Source organism: Lytechinus pictus, chromosome 17, assembly GCF_037042905.1.
Source record: "Lytechinus pictus isolate F3 Inbred chromosome 17, Lp3.0, whole genome shotgun sequence".
Taxonomy (NCBI): Eukaryota; Metazoa; Echinodermata; class Echinoidea; order Temnopleuroida; family Toxopneustidae; genus Lytechinus; species Lytechinus pictus.
The window spans coordinates 5,119,372-5,142,350 of NC_087261.1; the positions used below are offsets into that span (position 1 = coordinate 5,119,372).

At 35.0% G+C, this 22,979-nt stretch overlaps 1 protein-coding gene across 1 annotated transcript; it reads left to right on the forward strand.

The window, feature by feature from the left end:
* Nucleotides 1-11,403: 11,403 nt before the first annotated feature.
* Nucleotides 11,404-18,658, forward strand: LOC129280532 (putative pyrophosphatase PpaX). Its single transcript, XM_054916542.2, has 5 exons — nt 11,404-11,838; nt 12,456-12,622; nt 13,727-13,998; nt 14,624-14,881; nt 16,911-18,658. The coding sequence occupies exons 2-5, from the start codon at nt 12,483-12,485 to the stop codon at nt 17,018-17,020; spliced, it is 780 nt and encodes a 259-aa protein (XP_054772517.2). The 5' UTR covers nt 11,404-11,838; nt 12,456-12,482; the 3' UTR covers nt 17,021-18,658.
* The last annotated feature ends 4,321 nt before the right edge of the window (nt 18,659-22,979 follow it).

Consider the following 22,979-nt stretch of genomic DNA (forward strand, 5'->3'; position numbering starts at 1 on the left):
TTTGTGAATCTTGAAAGTTTTTTCTCTTTTTACCTCATAAAGTACGCTCCATACATCAATTCTACAATCAGTAATAAATAAAACATTATTTGATCCCCTTTTATTGAAATATATGATTTTATGAAAAGTTGTCATTCCGAAATAAAAGGTTCAGGTGACGATGAAGACTAAATATTTTTCCGATACTATCGATATCAAACGATGTCGCGGACTTGAAAGACAAAATTGCCTTCGTGAAACGGAAAGCGCTGATTTGTCGCCAATCTTCCTATCTCGGAAGAATGGTCCTAGGACGTTCCTACGTATCGCTCATCTCGTCATGCAACAGGCCCCTGGTCTCTGCAAAGTTCTTCTGACTTAATAGTAGTGTGCCGACTCGTCTTGCCGTAGATGGGGTAGATCGAGTATCGGCAGTGCAGTCCTCGTTTCAGTTCCTGGTTTGAGAAAAATCCATCAATGATTAAAAAAAACATGGTTATTCCGCATGTTCAGGGAGGAAGAAAAATACTTTGTTTCACATGACAAGGAGGATAGAGAAAATAAGAATATTTCATGATTATTTTCAACAACAAAAAAAGAAATATTGAATGGGTGACGCCATCATCGCTCAGTCCCGTCGTTTGCATACCATTACCAACCATTGCTAGTATGTGAAATAACTATTTTGTATAGGGTTGGCATGTTTTAAACGGTGTACGTGTTTTAAAACGCGTTTTAAAACACCCGGTTAAAAAGTGTTTTAAACCCGGAGGGGACACTTCCATTGACGAGTACCATGCGCGACCATGGGGTCTTGAAAAGCCCCCTAAATACGTATTTTCCATATTCTGAAAATGCACCCCTTATCAAGTATTGGAAACAAATACTACACTGTAAAAAAAAATTAGTAGAAATTACTAAATAAAATTGTGGCAAAAAATTGCCTTAATTTTTTAAAGTATTTATGACTTTGGCAGTTTTAAGTAAAATTTACTTATTTTCTTTGCTTCCATTTAACTCAAGAAAATTAAGTTACAATTTAGAACTTAATTCAATTAAGTAAAACAATCACTAAAATATTTGAAAATATCAAATGGGGGAGTGGATTTTCGTGATTCGAAAGTCCGCTCCCCCATCGTCCCACTTTTGGTGGCATCATTTTCATTTTAGACATGTTTTATCCAAATATTAGACTTTGTGAATTGTCACTTACCTGTACATGTATAGGTACTGACATTGATATTTATACGCTATCGTTTCATTCTTACAAATAAAACAGTGAGAATAATTTTCTGCTAAATGACTATTTAATGTTGCCTTTTCTTTGATTCAACAAAAGAATAAAATAGTTAGCACACCCTTATCCAAAACAATTTCAAACACAAATAGATATGACAGTTATTTAAAAAAAACCCATTTACTTGCTCTAATGAATATTCATGCATTATTTAAATATGGCGTTAATTGAAAAATATAAGTACATTCAACATGATTTTATAAGTAATAATCATCTTTGCCTAATTGAGTTAGATTTACTCAATCAAAGCAAGCTATCAATACGTGAATTTTCTTAAATGTACATTAAACCCAAATAAATCAAGTAAATCAAGTAAATTAAAATACAAGTTAAAACTACTTAAAAACAACGAAAAATAATTACAAATTGTAAATTCTACTTAAATACATTAAGTGTTAACTACTGATTCAATTTTTTTTTTTACAGTGTATTGGCAAGTATTCCCAGAATTGAGCCCCTAAACAAGTACAGCGATGTATTTTCCATATTCTGAAAATGCACCCCTTATCAAGTATTGGAAACAAATACTATTGGCAAGTATTCCCAGAATTGAGCCCCTAAACAAGTACAGCGATGTATTTTCCATATTCTGAAAATGCACCCCTTACACAAGTATTGGAAACAAAACGATACTCTTGGCAAGTATTCCCTGAAATGAACCCCTAAACAAGTACATCGATATTTTATTGTTATGTCACGGGTCCGTCGGTTTTACCTTTACACACCATTTGGTTTAGTACGGCCCCACCGTCCACACCTCGCGCAAATCGGACTCTAAACACGTAGTGTTGTATGAGGCGCCGAATGTACCAATATTATATAGAACAATTATTTGTTATATAATCATTATTTATTAAATAATAACTATTATTTATATATAATTTACATTTTATTTGTAAATAACTACTATTATATAAAATATCATTTCTAATTATTTATATATAATTCCAAGTAATACTTCATTATTTGTAAATAATAATAGTTCGACATTCCATTATTTATAAATAATGATTATTTGTTTTTCATTATTTATAAATAATGATTATTTGTTTTTCATTATTTATAAATAATGATTATTTGTTTTTCATTATTTACAAATAATGATTATTTGTTTTTCATTATTTATAAATAATGATTATTTGTTTTTCATTATTTATAAATAATTTGTTGAGTTTTCCATTATTTATAAATAATGATTATTTGTTAAATAATGAAAACGTCTACTTCATTATTTATAAATAATTTTTTCGAGTGCACCATTATTCTCATTATTTATAAATAATCATTATTTAATGTTCGAGTTTTCCATTATTTATAAATAAAGATTATTTGTTAAATAATGAAATATCTACTTCATTATTTATAAATAATAATTTTGTTTCAATATCCATTATTTATAAATAATCATTATTTATAAACAATTTTTACAGTTTGCCATTATATACAAATAATCATTATTTATATACAAATAACCATTATTTATTAAATAATGCCATTATTTATTAAATAATGCCATTATTTATTAAATAATGGAAAATTCGCTATAACATGCAAATGTGGGACCGCCCATGATATGAATATTCATGATGCGATTTCCTTTTTCGTGATTTTTCTTCACAAATTTTTGTCCATTTCCTCTTCATAATGACATTTCTTGAAGCAATTTTCTAGGGATATGGTCTGATTGTAATATTCTTCATTTTCTATATAACCTTGTCTTCGTAGAAATATCAAAAAGTGTAATTTTATACGATTTTTCCTACAGTTCACAATCCCCATAGGCGCGCGTGTATCGTAGGGACAACCGGTGAATCGACGGAGTGCTCTTCATCGAAATACTACGTTGGTTGGTCCCCGGAAGTGGCGGGCGGAATTTAGCCCGAATCCTCGATGGAAGTCGATCAAGTGCATATGAGCTGAGAGAGTGAAATATCAGTGTACTTGTACAGGCCCTTCTACTTTTTATAAATATTTATTGTTGCTTTTTTTGTTAAGTTAATTTTTCCTGGTGTAGAGATAAGTTTCAGTTCTAATAATGCACTTCAAATACATTTTGGAGTGTCTGTTTGAGGCGTTTGGGGCGATTTCACCCTGGCCCCAAAATGCTCGCAACGACAATACGGGGCCATGGTGACCCCTAAATTTTTAAAAACTTATTTTTCTTTTGAAAATTATCACAAAATTCACCAAAAGTGTGCACGAAAGCCTTCGTATTTCACTTTTAAAACTCCAAAAAGTGCCCAAATGACAAGCTTGGTCGCTTCGCTGTGTCGCTTTCAACTTGAGAACGTTTACGCGTCTGCTTCCCCCCCCCCCCTCCTCCGAAAGAAATTCTGTATACGGCCATGCTCTAAAGAGCCTGGCACATTGATTTATGTATACTTCATTTTCATTATTTTTATCTCATTATCAACATGACCTTACGCATAATTTTTTTCCAGGGGGGCCGGGGCCGGAGCATGACGCGCGTAAACTTTCTCAAAAAAATCTTGAAAGCGAGACAGCCACGGGACCAAGCCCTTGGTCGCTTCGCTGTCTCGCTTTCAACTTGAGAACGTTTACGCGCGTCTGGCCCCCACCCCCCGAAAGAAATTCTGTGAACGGCCATGCTCCAAAGAGCATATGGCACATTGATTTATATGTACTTTTCATTTTCATTATTTTTATCACATTATCATCATGGCCTTACACAGAATTTTTACCGGGGGGGGGGGGGAGCAGCTAGGACGCGCGTAAAGTTTCTCAAAAAAATCTTGAAAGCGAGACAGCGAGGCGACCAAGCTCAAATGACAAGCTTGGTCGCTTCGCTTTTTTAAGATTTTTATGAGAAAGTTTACGCGCGTCCTCCTCCCCCCACCCCCCCCCCCGGAAAAAATTCTGCGTAAGGCCATGATGATAATGAGATAAAAATAATGAAAATGAAGTATACATAAATCAATGTGCCAGGCTCTTTAGAGCATGGCCGTATACAGAATTTCTTTCAGAGGAGGGGGGTGGGGGGGAAGCAGCTACGCGTAAACGTTCTCAAGTTGAAAGCGACACAGCGAAGCGACCAAGCTTGTCATTTGGGCACTTTTTGGAGTTTTAAAAGTGAAATACGAAGGCTTTCGTGCACACTTTTGGTGAATTTTGTGATAATTTTCAATAGAAAAATAAGTTTTTAAAAATTTAGGGGTCACCATGGCCCCGTATTGTCGTTGCGAGCATTTTGGGGCCAGGGTGAAATCGCCCCAAACGCCTCAAACAGACACTCCAAAATGTATTTGAAGTGCATTATTAGAACTGAAACTTATCTCTACACCAGGAAAAATTAACTTAACAAAAAAAGCAACAATAAATATTTATAAAAAGTAGAAGGGCCTGTACAAGTACACTGATATTTCACTCTCTCAGCTCATATGCACTTGATCGACTTCCATCGAGGATTCGGGCTAAATTCCGCCCGCCACTTCCGGGGACCAACCAGCGTAGTATTTCGATGAAGAGCACTCCGTCGATTCACCGGTTGTCCCTACGATACACGCGCGCCTATGGGGATTGTGAACTGTAGGAAAAATCGTATAAAATTACACTTTTTGATATTTCTACGAAGACAAGGTTATATAGAAAATGAAGAATATTACAATCAGACCATATCCCTAGAAAATTGCTTCAAGAAATGTCATTATGAAGAGGAAATGGACAAAAATTTGTGAAGAAAAATCACGAAAAAGGAAATCGCATCATGAATATTCATATCATGGGCGGTCCCACATTTGCATGTTATAGCGAGTTTTCCATTATTTAATAAATAATGGTTATTTGTATATAAATAATGATTATTTGTATATAATGGCAAACTGTAAAAATTGTTTATAAATAATGATTATTTATAAATAATGGATATTGAAACAAAATTATTATTTATAAATAATGAAGTAGATATTTCATTATTTAACAAATAATCTTTATTTATAAATAATGGAAAACTCGAACATTAAATAATGATTATTTATAAATAATGAGAATAATGGTGCACTCGAAAAAATTATTTATAAATAATGAAGTAGACGTTTTCATTATTTAACAAATAATCATTATTTATAAATAATGGAAAACTCAACAAATTATTTATAAATAATGAAAAACAAATAATCATTATTTATAAATAATGAAAAACAAATAATCATTATTTGTAAATAATGAAAAACAAATAATCATTATTTATAAATAATGAAAAACAAATAATCATTATTTATAAATAATGAAAAACAAATAATCATTATTTATAAATAATGGAATGTCGAACTATTATTATTTACAAATAATGAAGTATTACTTGGAATTATATATAAATAATTAGAAATGATATTTTATATAATAGTAGTTATTTACAAATAAAATGTAAATTATATATAAATAATAGTTATTATTTAATAAATAATGATTATATAACAAATAATTGTTCTATATAATATTGGTACATTCGGCGCCTCATAGTGTTGGGGCAAAAAGAACATCCTTTATAAAACATTTTTATTTTGTTTTATCATCCCCGCAAATTTGACCCTAAACACGTATATTTTTCCGAGCGAAATAGATACCCCTTTTTCAATATTTTTGTGTTTTTGACACCCTTATCACGTTACGTACGTAATGTGCCCTATCTTGAAAAAGACACCCTTTTAACGTGTTTTTTTGGTCGCACATCGCCAGTATTAATAAGAAAAAAGATAATTTACCAGACGGAGTATTGAGTGGGAGTGTGTGGTTTATTTAACAACACGGCCAAGAGGCCGGATAAACGGATATCCGCGCGCTGTACAATGTAGCGACAATGCACATCAACATTCATAATAAACACCTTGGCGTGACTCGAAAGTAACTATCCAACCAATGTAACAAAAACAACTCTACAAAATCTAACATAAAACAATTCTATGTAACACCTACTAAGCCATTAACATACCTAAAATTGTGAAACATACCTCATTAGTTTTACTTTCTCTTTACAGCATAAAATATCAAATTGCCTTTCAACACTTAAATCATCTACAAACTGAAAACCAATAAACTGTTTTTCAAGACACAAATCATTTCTACTTGCATATAATTTGCATAAAAGGGTCCCACTAAACTTCAGCAATCATCCAAAAATACACATTTCAAATCTTCATACCTAAGCAGCTTTAAAAGACACATATAAATCATTTGACATTCTATCTTTATCTCCTTAATATCCACTAAAAGATGGTGAATGGGGCAAGTCTGCTAAAATAATAAAACACAAAAATAAAATACCACAATGATACTCAAAAAAGATAAATGAAGCTATATGAAACTCCAATCAAAGTCTTATCCATGAAGAGCAAGAAACTTTCAAATGATAAAATTGTCTGCATACATTATAAATCCTGCCTATCAATTGACATACAAACATATTTACAAAAATGCACTGTTAAAGTCAAATACAAACAATATCTCACAAGCAAAGGGGGATAAAATTTATATAATGCCTACACCAGATTGATGATAAAGCAACAATACCACATACATGACAGGTATGACGATAAACAATTATTTAGTAAGAATGAGATGAGGATAATGATATGCATCAATAAACAAATGTCTATAGTAAGTAGGCCTAATCAAAACATTAAATGTGAGGTAAAAAGGCAATAACTAAACCATCGAGGACTACATTAAATTGTACCAATGATTACCTGTCAATAAACTATCAAAACACTACTCCATTATTAAACTGTATGGTGTAAGCAATATAAACAATACAATCAAACATGAGTTTTGCTACCTCTCACTTAACATCAGCTGTCATTTACAATTCAAATAATAAGTAGTAATCTCTTCATCACTCTACCTCCTCACTCTATCATCTTTTCACCCCACCTTCACTTCATGGAACACATAACAACCTGCATCATGCTACATACTTGCACCTTACCCTCTACCTCTTCACTCTATCTCTTCATCCAACCTTCACCTCATAAGAACACATAACCTGCATCATGGTACATTCTTGCACCTTACTCTCATTCATGAAACAACCATTTTCCAGTCATTCCAGTACAGTCAACTCTTCAAACATTAATACTCAGCACACTGTCTACCTCCAATGTAATAAACAAGTGAGCAAATATCAAATACACTGACTCACACATCAACAATGAAAAAGTCACATCCTAAACCCAGCGATTATCCAAAACATGAATCAACAGTTAACTCTAATTTGTGTAAAATACACGTTAAAAAGAAAAAAAGAAATGAAAAAGTACATTGTATATAATCAAACACGATGAAGCCAGGTTGACAAAAAAAAAACACAACCTCAGGGTAAACAGCAGTTTAATCATGGAGCTATTAAGAGAGCTCTATGGTTTAATGTAGTACAACCTGAAAAATGTACATGCATACAGTCAACACATCTAACATGGAAGATCCAGTCCTAATAAGCACAAATCATATGTGGGGTAGATGGGGGTCTAAAGGGATGACAATAGCAATATTAATGGGGCAGGGGAATGAAAGTCCAGGGCTTTTCGTACGAGAGGGGAAAATTCTGGAGGGTGGTCATGGGCTGTGGTGAACAGGCAAGGCTGGATCGGGTAGTCATCATCCGCTGCTGGGATATCGGGGGTGATTACCTGACTGAAAGATATGGGATGCCGTATGGGGACTGGAACCTGTGGGTTGGGAAAGATTGGGAATTATGGGCGGGCTACTGTCTTTGTGAGACAGGGGCAGAGGCACCTTACTAGAACATTCAGGGATGTCAGGATGGATGGGTGTGGGACTACTCAGCTGAGGAATGGCAAAGGCTCTGGTTTTAGTCACCAGTCATTTCGATGGCGTGGGTTCGTATCCCACCGCTGCCACCACGCCAGTATTAATAAGAAAAAAGATATTACCAGACGGAGTTTTGAGTGGGAGTGTGTGGTTTATTTAACAACACGGCCAAGAGGCCGGATAAACGGATATCCGCGCGCTGTACAATGTAGCGACAATAGTTGCACATCAACATTCATAATAAACATGGTATCCACTCGTCAATGTTAGTGACCCCCCGGGGTTTTAAAACACCGCATAGACTTGTGTGTTGTAAATTTGCATGGATGTGATATTAGATACATTTTTTTTTTAACTTTTATTTCTTAAGTGGTGTTTATTTTCTTCTAACTAACTAAAACTCTTTCTCAACACCACTCTTTTTCTTCTCTCTCTTTACCCCAATTATTCTCCCCTTCTCTATCGCTTCCTCCTTGTTCAATTAATTTTGCACACCACGTATACGTACTCTTATTCCGAAGATGTTAACAGACATAATGATCTGAGCGTTGTGCTCACTTTTTGGGCAGGGAAAGGAACCCTATGTAAAATAAGCTCAAATACATCGTAAAGATGAAGAAAAGTACTTTAAACAGTACAAGGTAATCAGCTGGCAAACCTTAACCCTATATAACAGTCCCAGTGGACCTTAATGTCCCCCTCAATTCATAAACACGACAGGGCCACGCCATATTATCGTTCAAGAATATTTTTTTGGAAACATGCATGGTATGCGGTTATGATATTACACAACAAGTGCATAATATGTCAGACCTCGAATTGCCTTGTGATTTCATGTATAAAGCCAATGTGAATTCTTGCTTAACTTTGTATCTGTATCATAAGTTGTCCTTTTTTTAATGATTGGAAAATTATAGCTAATAATTTTCATTAAAAAGCAATAAAAACAAGTAAAAAAACATCTGTTTGGTAGTGGATCGTATATTACCAAACACTTTTCATGAATTCAATCATATCAAACACATTATTCTCATAAAATTAACCAAACTTTCACCATAAATACACAATTACCTACAAAATACATATATGTAAAAACTTTGCCGAATTCGTTTTCTTTTTTACGATATTAGCTTCCAATCAGACCCCTCTTCGCATGTGAAATATTTTGGTCACTTGAAAAGGGTATTGTATTATCGAACGTGTGTTTTCTATGGGAAAAGTTGAGAAAACAACACTAAAATCACTGATGAGCTATTTTGACCATATTTTATTATTTTTAGTATATTAAGACTTTGAAAATGTGATTTGACCATTTTTCATCATCTTTCTATTCAAGTTCCCTTTGGAAGGATGTTGCAAAGTTCAAATAATTTCATATATGCTCAAGTTGAGCATATATGAAATTATTTTCTGACGCGTACGATGCGCGTGTTCAATAATACAAGGCCGGTCGATTAATCACTCACTATACATAAGAATTATTTAAAAAAAGGTAAAAAAAAAAATTGAAAACATTTTTTAATGATTTTTTTTTCTATTTAATCAGAATTCCTTGATTAAAAAAAAAGCAGTTCATAGGCTTTATTCATAGATTTAAACCCAAATTTGTATCTTTCTTTGACTAAAATTGGCATATATAGTTGATTAAAATGAAATAATGCATATTGTTTTACTGTACATAATGAAATTAAGCTTTGAAACCCCATAGTGCAAATTCCCCCCCCCCCCCTATATAGATTGACAAGACTCAAACTACCCTGGGACTACATATATGTACATGTATGAGGAATGAATTTAATATAAAATTTCAGCTTACTTTAGTGGGTTTTTTTAGGCATTAAATTTCTATGATTAGTAACTTTTAATATTAATTTTTCTGTTAGAAATTCAGTAAAAAAAATTGTAGTCATCTCTTACTTACTCCAAAAAAATGTATTCAAAACATCAAGAGCTTAAATAATATACTGTATCAAGTGTATAGTTTAATTGATTTACAGACAATTACCCAGTACATCATTCATTGGAAAAAAAAGTTTTAAAATGATTTAAAACGTATTAAAACAATAAAAAAAAATTTTTTTTTAATAAAAACGTTTTTATTACAATATAGGGCCTAAGCGAAACTTTGAATTGTCATTACTTTCTCATTTTACATCTGATTTCGTGAAAATTTAGTGATATGCTTGTTGGAGTTTTCTCTTTTAATTCAAATCAACTTTTTGTTATTGTGGGATGGGGGGGGGGGGGTTGAAGCCACGGAATGAAGAAGGCCTCTACTGAATAAAAAAAACGCCCCCATCCTTTCAGGATTGCCCGTATAGGATGCCATCCTCACAAACAATAATTAAATACAATTTGCTTCGAGAATATGGTATAACCAATAGCTCCATGATCTAACTGAAGACAAACACTGTATTTTCACTGGTGTGCATATATGTTTGAACAACATTATATACAAGCTTATATTCTAATTGTAATTTCATAACACATGTAATTGTTTATCATAATACTTCAAGTCATCTAAGTGTTTTCTAATGAATGTAGTCAATAATGATAATCACATGTTTTTCTGATGAGGCTTTACTATCTGATAATAACATTGTTTATTTAAATACATGAACATTTCATATTGAGTGGATATTATAATTGTACATGGAAACAAACACTCTCTATTATCAAGTTCTTTGTTTTAGTAAGTAATGCAACCAAACTTTATATTGCCATTTTAAACCGATTTTATTATTTTGTAAACCCCGGGTGTAGGCCTAAACCCCGACTATAGTGAGAGTCGAACATAATGGAAACCAGTTTTCTTTTAATCAGCATCCTCAGGCCTCAGGCACTAGTCGGTGGTAATTTCTTCCTCTTCTACATATTCTTGTTGTCTTTTGCCTGGAAATAAAATATATAAACAAAACAGAACAAAACGAACAAACGGTTCGTGCTTTCTTAGCAGTCGGGTAAAAAAAAACCTCGGTATGTAAATAACCCGACTCTGCATGGGAAGCCTAATCTCCCGCAATTTCAATGACGTCACGCGAAAATCTTATGCCTATAACTGTCTTCAGTTATTAGTGATGTTCTTGGCTTTCAGCTGATTTTATTGCTTTCTAATTTGTGATATGTTAATTTCGTTCAAGATCAAAAATATTTTATGATTTCGGTGCGAGAATAAATTGTATACTTTTCTTTACTAAATCTATTCATGAATCAATGTTCCAAAGGGGGAAAAAAGAAGGGAAAGTTGGTAGAAAGTAATGTAAAAATTTGAACCCGGTGTCCGACAGAGACTATTACAACGACTGTGCATGTGACAGACATGTGTAAAGGGATATCCCCGGCATGAGAAAACAACGAAATGCACAGCTGATCACCGGTGTTTCATGCAAGCTCTCTCCCACGCCATGCATGTGTCACTAGCGACTAGCGCCGTACGGCCCGGCCCGGCGCGCTGCTGGGCTACAGTCCCGTACTGTAATCCGTGCGATGATCTGCCGCTGATCATTTTGTCATCAAACTTCATTCTTGTATCATCACAATTTTCATTGTGCGAAGTTTCTACTTTCAATTCTGCAAAGTAACTTAGAAGAACACTATATAGGCTTCAAGATCACCCCAGTTGTTGGTGAGCGAGGTTTAACTTTAGTAACGTTTACTGCACTGCCTCTCAAAATTGCGGAATCCAATCCCGGGTCTGGTCGACGTTAATTCAACTCGAGTCATATTCAGCACTTTTCTGGAAGAAGTCTAGTCAAGCATATTCTCATTTCTAGATTTAGGTAAGTTACATGTGAAGGGGTGCCTTGGTTGGATAGCAGGAAAGAGACGTCCTCGCAAATTGCAGGTCGCTGATACAATTCTAAAAATTATAGCCTATAGTACTATAGGATTTAATTCCCTGCTATTGTATTTTATTCATCTCTTGAAATGAACAAAGACCATTGCAGATGGCAATTGCTTGCAATATAGGCCTACATGTATTTATGACATTGTAGAACTGATCATATCAAAATCTGTTTAAAAGTGACCTTAGAATAATGTAGGCCTACATGTAATTAATTGTAAAGAGTGTACACGTACACAGAGCTCTACTCCATGTCAAATTTAATAAATGGGTGAACTGCAGCTTGACATTCCTTGCAAAGACAGATTAGGCTATATTTTTTTACAACTTTCATTATTAAGACTTTTTTTCAATTCAGATATAGATCTAGGCTAGACTAGATCTAGATCTATATGATTATGAAATAATTGGCATTTTAATGGGCAATTTGGGGGCATTTTTTTAGGGGGCTAATTCATCCAGTGCCTCCAAATAAAAACAATTTTTTCCCCTGGTTGCACAAAGTTTTAAAATTGAGTAAAAAAAAAATTCTCTTTAACTTTTATTTTACAGACATTTTGGGCATAACGATTCTTCAAGATGAACAACAACTTTAACAACTACATCAGCCTTTATGCTCCAATGAGTGATGAGAAAAAGGTTGTAATCTTTGATAAAGATGGAACCCTAACCTGTATGCATGCCATGTGGGCACCTTGGCTCATCCAGACAGCTGAAAGGTATGAAAAGACAAAGGCCCGTATTCTGAAGTCGGGTTTAACTTAAACTCAGGTTTAAAGTTGTGGTTTAAGTATGGAGAGCCAATTCAAATTGTTACATAAATCACTAACAGTAAAGAGATCATATTTCAGCTCATTTGGCTCTCAAATCATTCATAATTGAAATTGTCTAGGAAGTATAAAAAGATTATTGTCTTCACCATCGATGAATCAGGAAAGAGCAAAGTAAACATAAGGAACATACAACTTAATTTTTTGGGGGGATACTTTTGGCTTCCCATACTTAAACCACAACTTTAAATTTGAGTTTAAGTTAAACCCGACTTCAGAATACGGGCCCCAAACTTAATGTTATGGAGCCCATTGTCCAAGGCATTGGCCCATCATATTCGGGGCCCCTGTTTCATAAAGAGTTGTTATAAATAAAAAATGACAATTTATATTACAAATTTACGATTAGCCAATCAGATTGAAGGATCTCGGTAGCTTTTAACTGTCATTGTATATTTCTTATCACAACAAGATTGATGAAACAGACCCCTGAACCTGAGTTTAAATTAAAGTAACTCTCAACTGAAGTTGTGGTTACCTCTAGCTAATAGTACTGTATACTAACACAAATTTTAATAACTTGGGTTCACTGTCACTTAAATCACATCATAAGATGAATTGGACTTCAGATAAGCTAAAGTGTTGTTTGTGATAGTTACATTTATAATCTTTATTTGGTTGATTAGATGGTAGACCTACATGTATAGATGTAACTTTTTTCTGTTAAATTTCACTTATAACTTTCATAATAGACCATTTTCCAATCACATCAGATTCAGATCATGATACTTTATGGAAGAGGTTTCACCTTTTCTAATATTTGGTTCTCATTGACAAAAGTGGTAGATGTTAGATGATTTGCCTCCTTTGGAATATCACCCCCACAAAAAAAAATGGTTCAGAAAAAAAGTTAAACTTTTTTGTCACTTTTTTGTATTTACTTTTCCAGGGGGAAGGGGGTAGGGAGTTCATGCAAACCCCTAGTTTGTATGGCCTTGCAACCTAGGGCCCATTTAAATATTGATTATCATTCATTGATATCCTGTCAAATAGAATGGAGGCCGCCACTGGACTCTCTCTTCAAGATGAGATCTATAAGGCAATGGGGTTTGACATCGATGCCCGTGTGTTTGGTCCTGGAATCCTGATGGAGTGCACCAACCAAGTCTGCTTCGAGTACCTGTGTGAACTCCTTGTCAAGAAGGGGCTATCACCCGAGAGAGCTCGTCTGATCAGTGAGGAGTGCTTTGATGATGGCAACGCTGCAGTCTGCGGAGAGCTCCTGGAGTTTGGCGATGTGCATGAGATCTTCACCAGGCTTAGAGGTACTGATCACTGATCTCTTCTGTTACAAAAAACAAAATCCAGGACTGTCCATGGAGAATTTTATGCTTGACTTATAAAATTCAGCTAGAATGAATTTATTTGGATTTAAATTGCATTCTTCGTGGCCGTTCAGATAATTTTTATTAAAAATTTTTTTTGAAAGGGGAAAGATGGTACAATATTGCAACACCAAGACCCCATCTGACAATCTGTTTAGATCAAGGATATGAGTTTTGCAAGCCTTTCTTCAATCTCAGTCATTTATCTAAGTTCCCGGTTTTTGTTGGAATTTACATACATGTAGACAATTGATATTGTTTTGTCTGCTGTTAAATATATGTATGTTTGGTACTGAGTTATCGATCTACACTTTTCCCACTCTGCACCCAGGGTCCTCCCAGGTGTTACATGATTACCCAGTAAGGTATGAGAGCAATTGGAGTGTGCCTTGCAGTTAAATCGCGTGTTGTATTATGCACCTCAGGGAGTGGATAATACATTGTTTGTGGTCGAACTGTAACTCAATGACTGAATGCAAAGTGCGAGAGATCATTTATACTATAAACATGATATAAAAAGTGGAATATTGTTATTGTAGTTAATGTTTTTATCTTGCTTGTCTAGATGAGGGTTATTACATTGCCGTAGATACAGCAGACAGTCGCATCATGACAGAGGGCACCCTTGATAGACTAGGCGTGTCCCACCTTGTTGACATGGTTGTCTGTGGAAACGATGCTGGGATCAAACCCAAACCTGATGCTTACACCGCCCTCAAGATCTGTTCTCGACTAGGAGTTCATCCTCGGAATGCAGTTTTTGTAGGGGACACCATCACTGATGCTATGTGCGGCAAGAACTCAAATTGTGGCCTTGTCATAAGTAAGTACCCCTTCTTAATTTCAATTAGAAATTTCTCAATTTTTATTTTTTATTTTTCCTGAATTAGGCAGAAAAATTTCATAAAAATTGAGGTAACATGATGTTGTCTGTGGTTGTTGATTTTCACAAGGAAGTGGATCATTTCCCATGAATAATTTTGTCAATCAGTGTTCAAACAGTTCATGTAGGTCTACTTTTTTGCAACAGCAGAGGCTAACATGTAAAGGAGTTGCAATAGGATTCATGAAAATTGTTGTTTTATTTCCCATTTTTCTCACTGGATAAATCTCAGTTTGATGCAGGTTTGTCGATCACCACTTATTGTGAGAGGTGATATTGTGTAGCAAACATTTCCCATAGATGTTAACGCCGTTCAGGAGAAAATAAAGTAGTCAATGTTAGCAGGTTGGCTTACAGTATGTGGACAAATTCTTTTTATGATTGTGATGGGGGAAAGCTAAATGGGAAACCATTCTAGTGGATTTAATGGACGTTTGCTGAAGCATGATTTAGTGTTATTACTAGTGTATGAAGGGTGGAATTTCAAGGTTTTTATTGTCTTCTTTGTTATATTGCTAATCATGAAAAATTGTGCTGGAATAGTAAAAATTAACATAGGTGGCCAAGCACGGAAAAAACAGTAATGTTAGCTTGGTTACTGTTGCTTTACATGTGACGCAGGGGGGGGGGGATGGGGGTGGAATTGATATCTGTAGTTACAAGGAAGCACACCTCTATTAATAATTACAACCCAAAAAGGCAAAATTGATCAAAGTCACCTTCAAATCTTGAAGTCGTAGATTCACACTAGTCTGCAGGCACAGACCCCGATTGAAACTTTGATCAACAAGTGGGTCTCCATTCAAAGGCTAGCACATACAAAACTTGCTGTTTTATTTCCTGAGTGAGAGGGCCTTCTGTACACAAGGCATTAATAGGCTGCACATTCAGACCCTTAACTCTAGTAAAGGTTTCACACAATGGCAGGAAGACTTCATGGTCTGCATCAGCCTCTTTGATGTGATCTGAGCTCTTTTATTTTTGTTCATAATATTTGATTATTCTTAGTCTCAGACAATAGCAGAAAGACTAAAATTTGTCTGCACTGATAGACATAATGGACCACTGATTACCAAACTGTATTTTCTTACTATTTTATCGAGTCAGCTCCTTTGGGTAGTTTGGGAGGTAGGGCATGATGTGAATTGCCTCTTTGTTTATACTCTCACGTCATCTATGTCATCCTTGATGTGATCTGAGCTCTTTTATTTTTGTTCATAATATTTGATTATTCTTAGTATCAGACAATAACAGGATTTGTTTGCACTGATAGACATAATGGACCACTGATTACCAAACTGTGTATTTTCTTATTATTTTATTGAGTCGGCTCCTTTGGGTAGTTTGGGAGGTAGGGCATGATGTGAATTGCCTCTTTGTTTATACTCTCACGTCATCTGTGTCATCCTTGATGTGATCTGAGCTCTTTTATTTTTGTTCATAATATTTTATTATTCTTAGTCTCAGATAATAACAGGAAGACTAATTTGTTTGCACTGATAGACATAATAGACCACTGATTACCAGGTGTATTTTCTTATTATTTTATCGAGTCAGCTCCTTTGGGTAGTTTGGGAGGTAGGGCATGATGTGAATTGCCTCTTTGTGTATACTCTCACATCATCTACTTTTCATTTAGTGTTGTCCCACAAGGTCTCATCTTAGTTTGTCTACAAATATTATGTGTACTAAATTTGGCCTAATACATGTATATGATTGGTCCATCACCTATTATATGAACTGCTGATTAATTAAATTTTCATTTGACAAAGTGAAACATATTTGTAGACTGGAAATCAGAGCATCTGTTACCATATTTTCCTGCTTTTCTAGAAAAAGGGTTAATTGATATTTAAATGTTCGACAAACTATTGAATATTTTGTTCTCTTATGAAATTCATACAATGATGGCATAAGGAAATAATCTCTTTTCTACTCTTTCTGTTGGTTTCTTCTTCTTTCTTTATAGATGTCTTGACTGGGGGTGTCGACCGGAGAATTCTCGAGAAAAAAGCCGACTTTGTTGTTGAGAGTATAGAAGAAGCAGCTGATTTGATCTTGAGTCGCGACTGCTATTGAGATGCCTATGTTGTATGGCTTCTATGAAGCTCAATAATAAATCTAAAACCTGTACTGCAAATTTCATTTGTCAGTGTGACCAAATGTAATGTCTTTGTGTGCTACTGCAACATCAACAACATAACTTTATGCTGAAACTTGGTGTAAATATAGTATGCTTTTTTTTATCTTAGACACTGCTAGCATTTTATGTATTGGAAGCCAAATAATACCTAACCTATGTTATGCATTCCATTTTAATGCTTACTGACAAAATTATTTATTGTGTATTTGCTATTTACTAAATTTCAATGTAAATTCAGGAATTGCGTACATGTTGTGCACAATTTTTAGACCTTTTTTGTTGTAAAGATTTTATTTCTTAACCCCAAGTTCCTTGGGGAAACATGAAGTGAGTGTTCTCTTATGCAATATTTTCATGTCAGTTATTTATAGTTATACGGAGTGTATTTTCTTTGTGGATATTTATTGAAATGTATATTTTTGTGAACACTATATCCTCTCCTTGTATTTTTTTTATGTAGGGTATGAATTTACACAATATATTTATGTAAGCATATTTTTAACTGCCACGTAATGGAGATATTTAACTCAAATTAATTGGCTGAAAGCTATCATATTTATAACACTGGCGAGAGGTTTCATGATATTCCCAGAAGTACATTTTGGCTTGCGATCAGTTGATGCTCATAATGTGCAAACCATATTTAGGCTCTACATCTGTATATTCTCATCTGAATGTACGCTTAATACTGTTACAAAGGTGGCTATGATTGAAATTGGTAAGTACACCAGTCTGTGATATATGTAGGTAAGGCAAGGGGCATATTGTCGGGGGGGGGGGGGGTGGGTACAGAGATGGAAAGTAAGCAAGGAAAAGGAAGAAAACTCAAAAGGAAGTAAGAGAAAAACTCTCTGATAATTAAAGAGCTGCTTCATCCATTTTCCATATTGGTTGGGAAAGTTGCAAAAAACTGAGATTGTTATCTTTCACTTGTGACGTGTTTGATACTGTGTTTCTTATTGATCATTTGAAAGAAGGTAAATGAGTCTTATTGTTTCCAAATGTTCGTTGGAATTTTACATGAAGTGGATTTCACTTAAATATAGATTATGTTTATTGTTATTATGTACCATGTACATGCATGCCAGAGAAAAGATTATATAAACATTTAACTGCATGTACGAAGATTGCAAAAGAAAGAATTATTTTTATGCTTTTGAATGGAAAATACTATGTTTTTTGAATTACATTTATAAACAACAAATGGGATGCAAACTAGCATGATTTTCATGTCTGATTTCATTTGTTTTGATTCCTTTGTCTAATGCATTTAGCATACAAGGGAACCAATTTGAAAACTGTCCATACAAGTGTATTACTGAGTCATGATCCTATTAACACGTTCAAGGTAATATTGAATTGCTAATAAGTTTTAATTTCAAGGGATATAAATTGATTGTCACTGATTTTGCATTAACCTTGTGAATTGGTTAGGAAGAAGGGGTTCAATTTTAAACCCAACATAGCACCTTTTATATTATGCTGAATTTTATCATATGTAAAACTATGAATTATTATTGTACAAAGTACTTATAGAATAATATATGATATAATATATTTATATGAAACAGTAACATGTGTTTTGCTTAATTATTGTATTTCAATTCATGAACATTATATATGGTTCTGTCCTGTTTTAAAAATCACTGCTCATTAAAAGCATGGCAAACTCACAATGGAAATCAGTAACCTGATAATAAAATGGGAAGGAGGTGTGATGTGAAACAGAGGGATGTAAGCCAGATGGAGAGAGGGGTAGGGGGAGGGAGAAAGAGAGATAGAACGGGGGGAGAGAGAGAAAATAATTAAAAAGAGGAGGGGGTGAGGAAGGAATATAGAGAGGAGATAGATAAAGGGTGTTAGGAGAGAGAAAAATGTATGATGGGCGAATGGTGAGAGAGAAAAAAAGGTGTGCATGAGGAGAAAGAAAAGGTAAGAGGGGGAGGAATGGAGAGAAGAGATGAAAGAAAATGTGTGATGAGAAACACAAAATAAGAGTGAGAAAACCGGGAAATGTAGAAAGAAAACTTGAGGGAGGATGAGCAATAGGGAGAAGAGATAGAATGTATGAGGAGAAAGGATAGTGGGAGAATGAGAAAGGGGAGGAGTGCATGGTGAGAGAAAAGATGGAGAAAAATTGAGGAGATGTGAGGTATGGGAAGAAGAGATAGAGAAAAGGGTGTGAAGGTACAGAAAAGGTAGAGAAGAAGAAATGGGAATGGAAAGAGGAAAAAATGAGGAAAGATGAGCAATAGGGAGAAGAGATGGAGAAAATGTGTGGTGATGGGAAACACAAGATAAGAGTGAGAGAAAGCCGGAGAATGGAGAGAGAAAACTTGAGGGAGAAGAGAGAGAGAGGGAGAGAAAATGTGTGGTGAGAAATACAAGATAAGAGTGTGAGAAAGCCGAGAAATGGAGAGAGAAAAAAAAAATTCAAGGGATGATGAGGAATGGGGAGTAGAGATAGAGGAAAGGTGTGAGGAAAGAAGAAAGGCCAAGAACATGAACAAGAAGAATGGAAAAAGAAAAAAATGAGGAATGGGGAGAAGAGATAGAGAAAAGGTGTGAGGAGAAAGAAAAGGTAACAGCCCTGAGAAAGGGGATGAATAAAGAGAGAAAGAAGGGGGAGGTGCGCGCCAGTGTGGGTGTGTGTTTGTGAGTGAGAGAGGCGTGTGGAGGTATCACGGCCTGCATGTTGTAATAAGGTGTGTTTAGAAGATAATGATAATTAGGACATAAGAACGGTGAAAGTCTGAGGAATTTGTGGCCATGCCGAGATAAACTTTAAAACTATGTTGAAAATGTATACAGTCAAGAAAAATTATCTTTTCATGTTTATAGCACTCTGATATAAATTTTCTATCAGATAAGACTTTTAATTATTTTCGAGCTCTGACTTAATTGGGCATCCCCTGGGCAGCAGTGGCGTACCTAGGATTTTCCACAGGGGGGGGGGGGGGCAAATTCGTCCGCCAAATAAAGTATTTCGTACCAGAAAAAAATTTGACAAGCAAAAAAAAAAAAAAAAAAGTCTTCAAGACTCGTCAGGGGGGGGGGGGCAGGGATATGTCCATGGGTGTCGATCGGTATTCTTGGTTGGGGGGGATGATTGACACAAAAGTTCTTGTGGATGGGGATCTTTCAACATTACCCCCACTAAAATCACAAGTTAGGACATTTTGGAGTAATTTATATGCATGGTGTTCTTGGAAATTCCTTCATTGTTGTAGTGTACTGTACTTATATAATTTCTTTTTGAAAATTCAATTTGTGTTACAAGTAAGCCTATTCTAAACTCATACGAAAGAAAAAATGACAAAAATTGTCTGGACCATGTGCATAGTGATCTGTTTATTGAGCATGATGTATACACAGGGGCGTCGATCCATTTCTCAGATTGGGGGGGGGGGGGGGGCAAAATCATGAATCAACGTTCCAAAGGCGCTCGATCATACAAAACGAACAAACTCACCCACACACCCCTACACCCCCACCCTCACCAACAATGCGAGCGCAAAGCGCGAGCTGAAATTTTTTAGTATGACATGAAAACAGGAAAAATGTACCTGTGTAGGTTTGTTTGTAGTAACTCATGAGGAGCATAAATACATGTATCTCACTAGAGAGCGAGCTAAAATTTCTTTATATTCTGACGTGAAAGCTTGATATTCTAAGCATTTTTGGTACCAATGATTAAGATGGGTATAATAGATGCGAGCGCAAAGCGCCAGCTGAAAATTTTGATATTTCGATCTGGAAAAAAAGACAGTTTAATGGACGCTTTTAATAAAGAACAAGATATATACCCAACAAAAAATTATTGCAAATCGAAGCGGGAGTTCTTTTGAAGTATAGAACTGAAAACGGGACACTCTATTCACCTATTTAATTATGAAAAGTATGGGGTTTTGGTACAGAAATGATGCGAGCGCGAAGCGCGAGCTGAAAATTTTTATATTCCAATCTGAAAAGCAGACATTCTGAGTACGATTTTCAATCAAAATCGAGTTGGAATCTCAATCTCGCTTGCTGCTGGTTTCAGTGTAGCATTACAATCTTATTTTTTAGTTGCACATGCGGAATTATTGGGAGGGGGCAAAACGATATGTTCCCCCCAAATATTTTCATTGGTGGGGTGATCGCCCCCCCCCCCCCCAATCGAAGCCTCTGTGTATACAACTTCTCTCTTAAATCTAACCCGACTGGCAATATCTTTTTTCTTAATGCATGATGATAACATGCAGATTCGGACCAATAATTTTATTAAGACTAGCACAAATGACAAACTGTGTGGCTTCTCGTGCGCCATCGGGCTTACCGTCATTCCATAGAGCTATTACTGTATGTAATAGCTGTATGGTCATTCCTTAGACGATTTATCTTGCCACCCTTTTACTCCCGTTTATTGTCCACCCTTTTGAATTAATAATTGATGTATTAAAATCAATTTATTCACCACTGGTGGGATGGAACACCCTATCCACAAAAGTTGTTTTTCGTTGGGGTCCTTTTATGTCATGTGTTAAAAATATCATATACAAAAACATTTCACTCTTTTTCATCTTGAACCTCCATTCATCTATTTAATAGTCCTGAAAAAGAATGTTTTTATTTAATAACAATATACACAAATTGCGAAGAAAACAAACTGATTGATGGCATAATCATCACTATAATCATCATGATCAAACTTTTCATTTTTTCATCATCATTATTATAATTTTTCTACCCTAAATTATTGGGGGGGGGGGGATGATAATACAGGCCATCCCCCCCACTTGAAATATTGGGGGGGATATATCCCCCCCATCCCCCCCGTGATCGACACCCATGGATATGTCCATTGCATGGGTTGTGACTCGTCGCGGGGGGGGGGGGGGGCAGTCTGCCCCCCCCGTATATAGGTACGCTAGTGCTAGGCAGCCATGGCTAATACAGACATGAATATATGTCATTTGACTAATTGTATACTAAAAAGTTCCCGCTTTCCAACTACTTTCCATTCGTTTTCCAACTACCTGTTTGGAAAGACTTATATTGAGTATCATGAGTCTGAAGTTTGATAAGGCATGCACTAATCAGGATTTTATTATATTTTGCAAATTGAAGAAGATCTTTTTTCTTGTAAGTTGACCAGTGCGATTGACACATTCGGATATTAATCTGACGCAAGCAATTTTTTTGGCTGTCCGCTTTATATGAGGGGGGGAGTTCACCCTGAAGAAAAGTTTGTTGTAAAAATAGCAGAAAAAATGATAACAAATATTCATTTGGGTGAAGGTTTGAGGAAACTGTAAAGATTAAGAAGATATTAGAATTTTAAGTTTTGGATTTGTGATCGACGTCATAAAAGAGCAGCTGCCCCATATGTTACAAAAATACATGAATTTCATAGTGGTTCCTGATGATTTATTTTTGTTTAATTATTTTCATGATCGGTGTGATCGAAATGATTTGGCTATTGATATACAAAAGGTACCGACACAGTAAAGATTATTTTCAATTTTCTGAGAATTTGACATTTCATTGATTTTTTTACCGCTATGCAGGAATACTGCTCGCATATGACGTCACACATCAAATAATATACAATTCTAATAACTTTTTGATTTTTTTGATGCCGGATATTTCTCACCCAATTTCTGAAACCTTCGGCAATGTATGTTTTTTATTATAGGCCTAATCTGCTATTTAACAACAAACTTTTTGTCTGGGTAAACCTCCCATTTGATAATTGGTGAAGGTTGAAGGTTTTTTGTTGTTGCTTTTTTGCCGGGCTTTTTTGCTTTCTTTCTATTTTTTTTTAGAGATCTCCCCTTCTAATTCGAGTTCTTTCCATAGAGATATATACACATCTATCTCTATATGGTTCTTTCTTTCTTTCTTTATTCTTAC

Bases quoted from the DNA above. Each gene is read 5' to 3' on its own strand.
- LOC129280532 (XM_054916542.2), top strand. From the start codon at position 12,483: ATGAACAACAACTTTAACAACTACATCAGCCTTTATGCTCCAATGAGT. The intron at 12,623-13,726 runs GTATGAAAAGAC...CCTGTCAAATAG, and splicing joins CTCATCCAGACAGCTGAAAG to AATGGAGGCCGCCACTGGAC. The intron at 14,882-16,910 runs GTAAGTACCCCT...CTTTCTTTATAG, and splicing joins AAATTGTGGCCTTGTCATAA to ATGTCTTGACTGGGGGTGTC.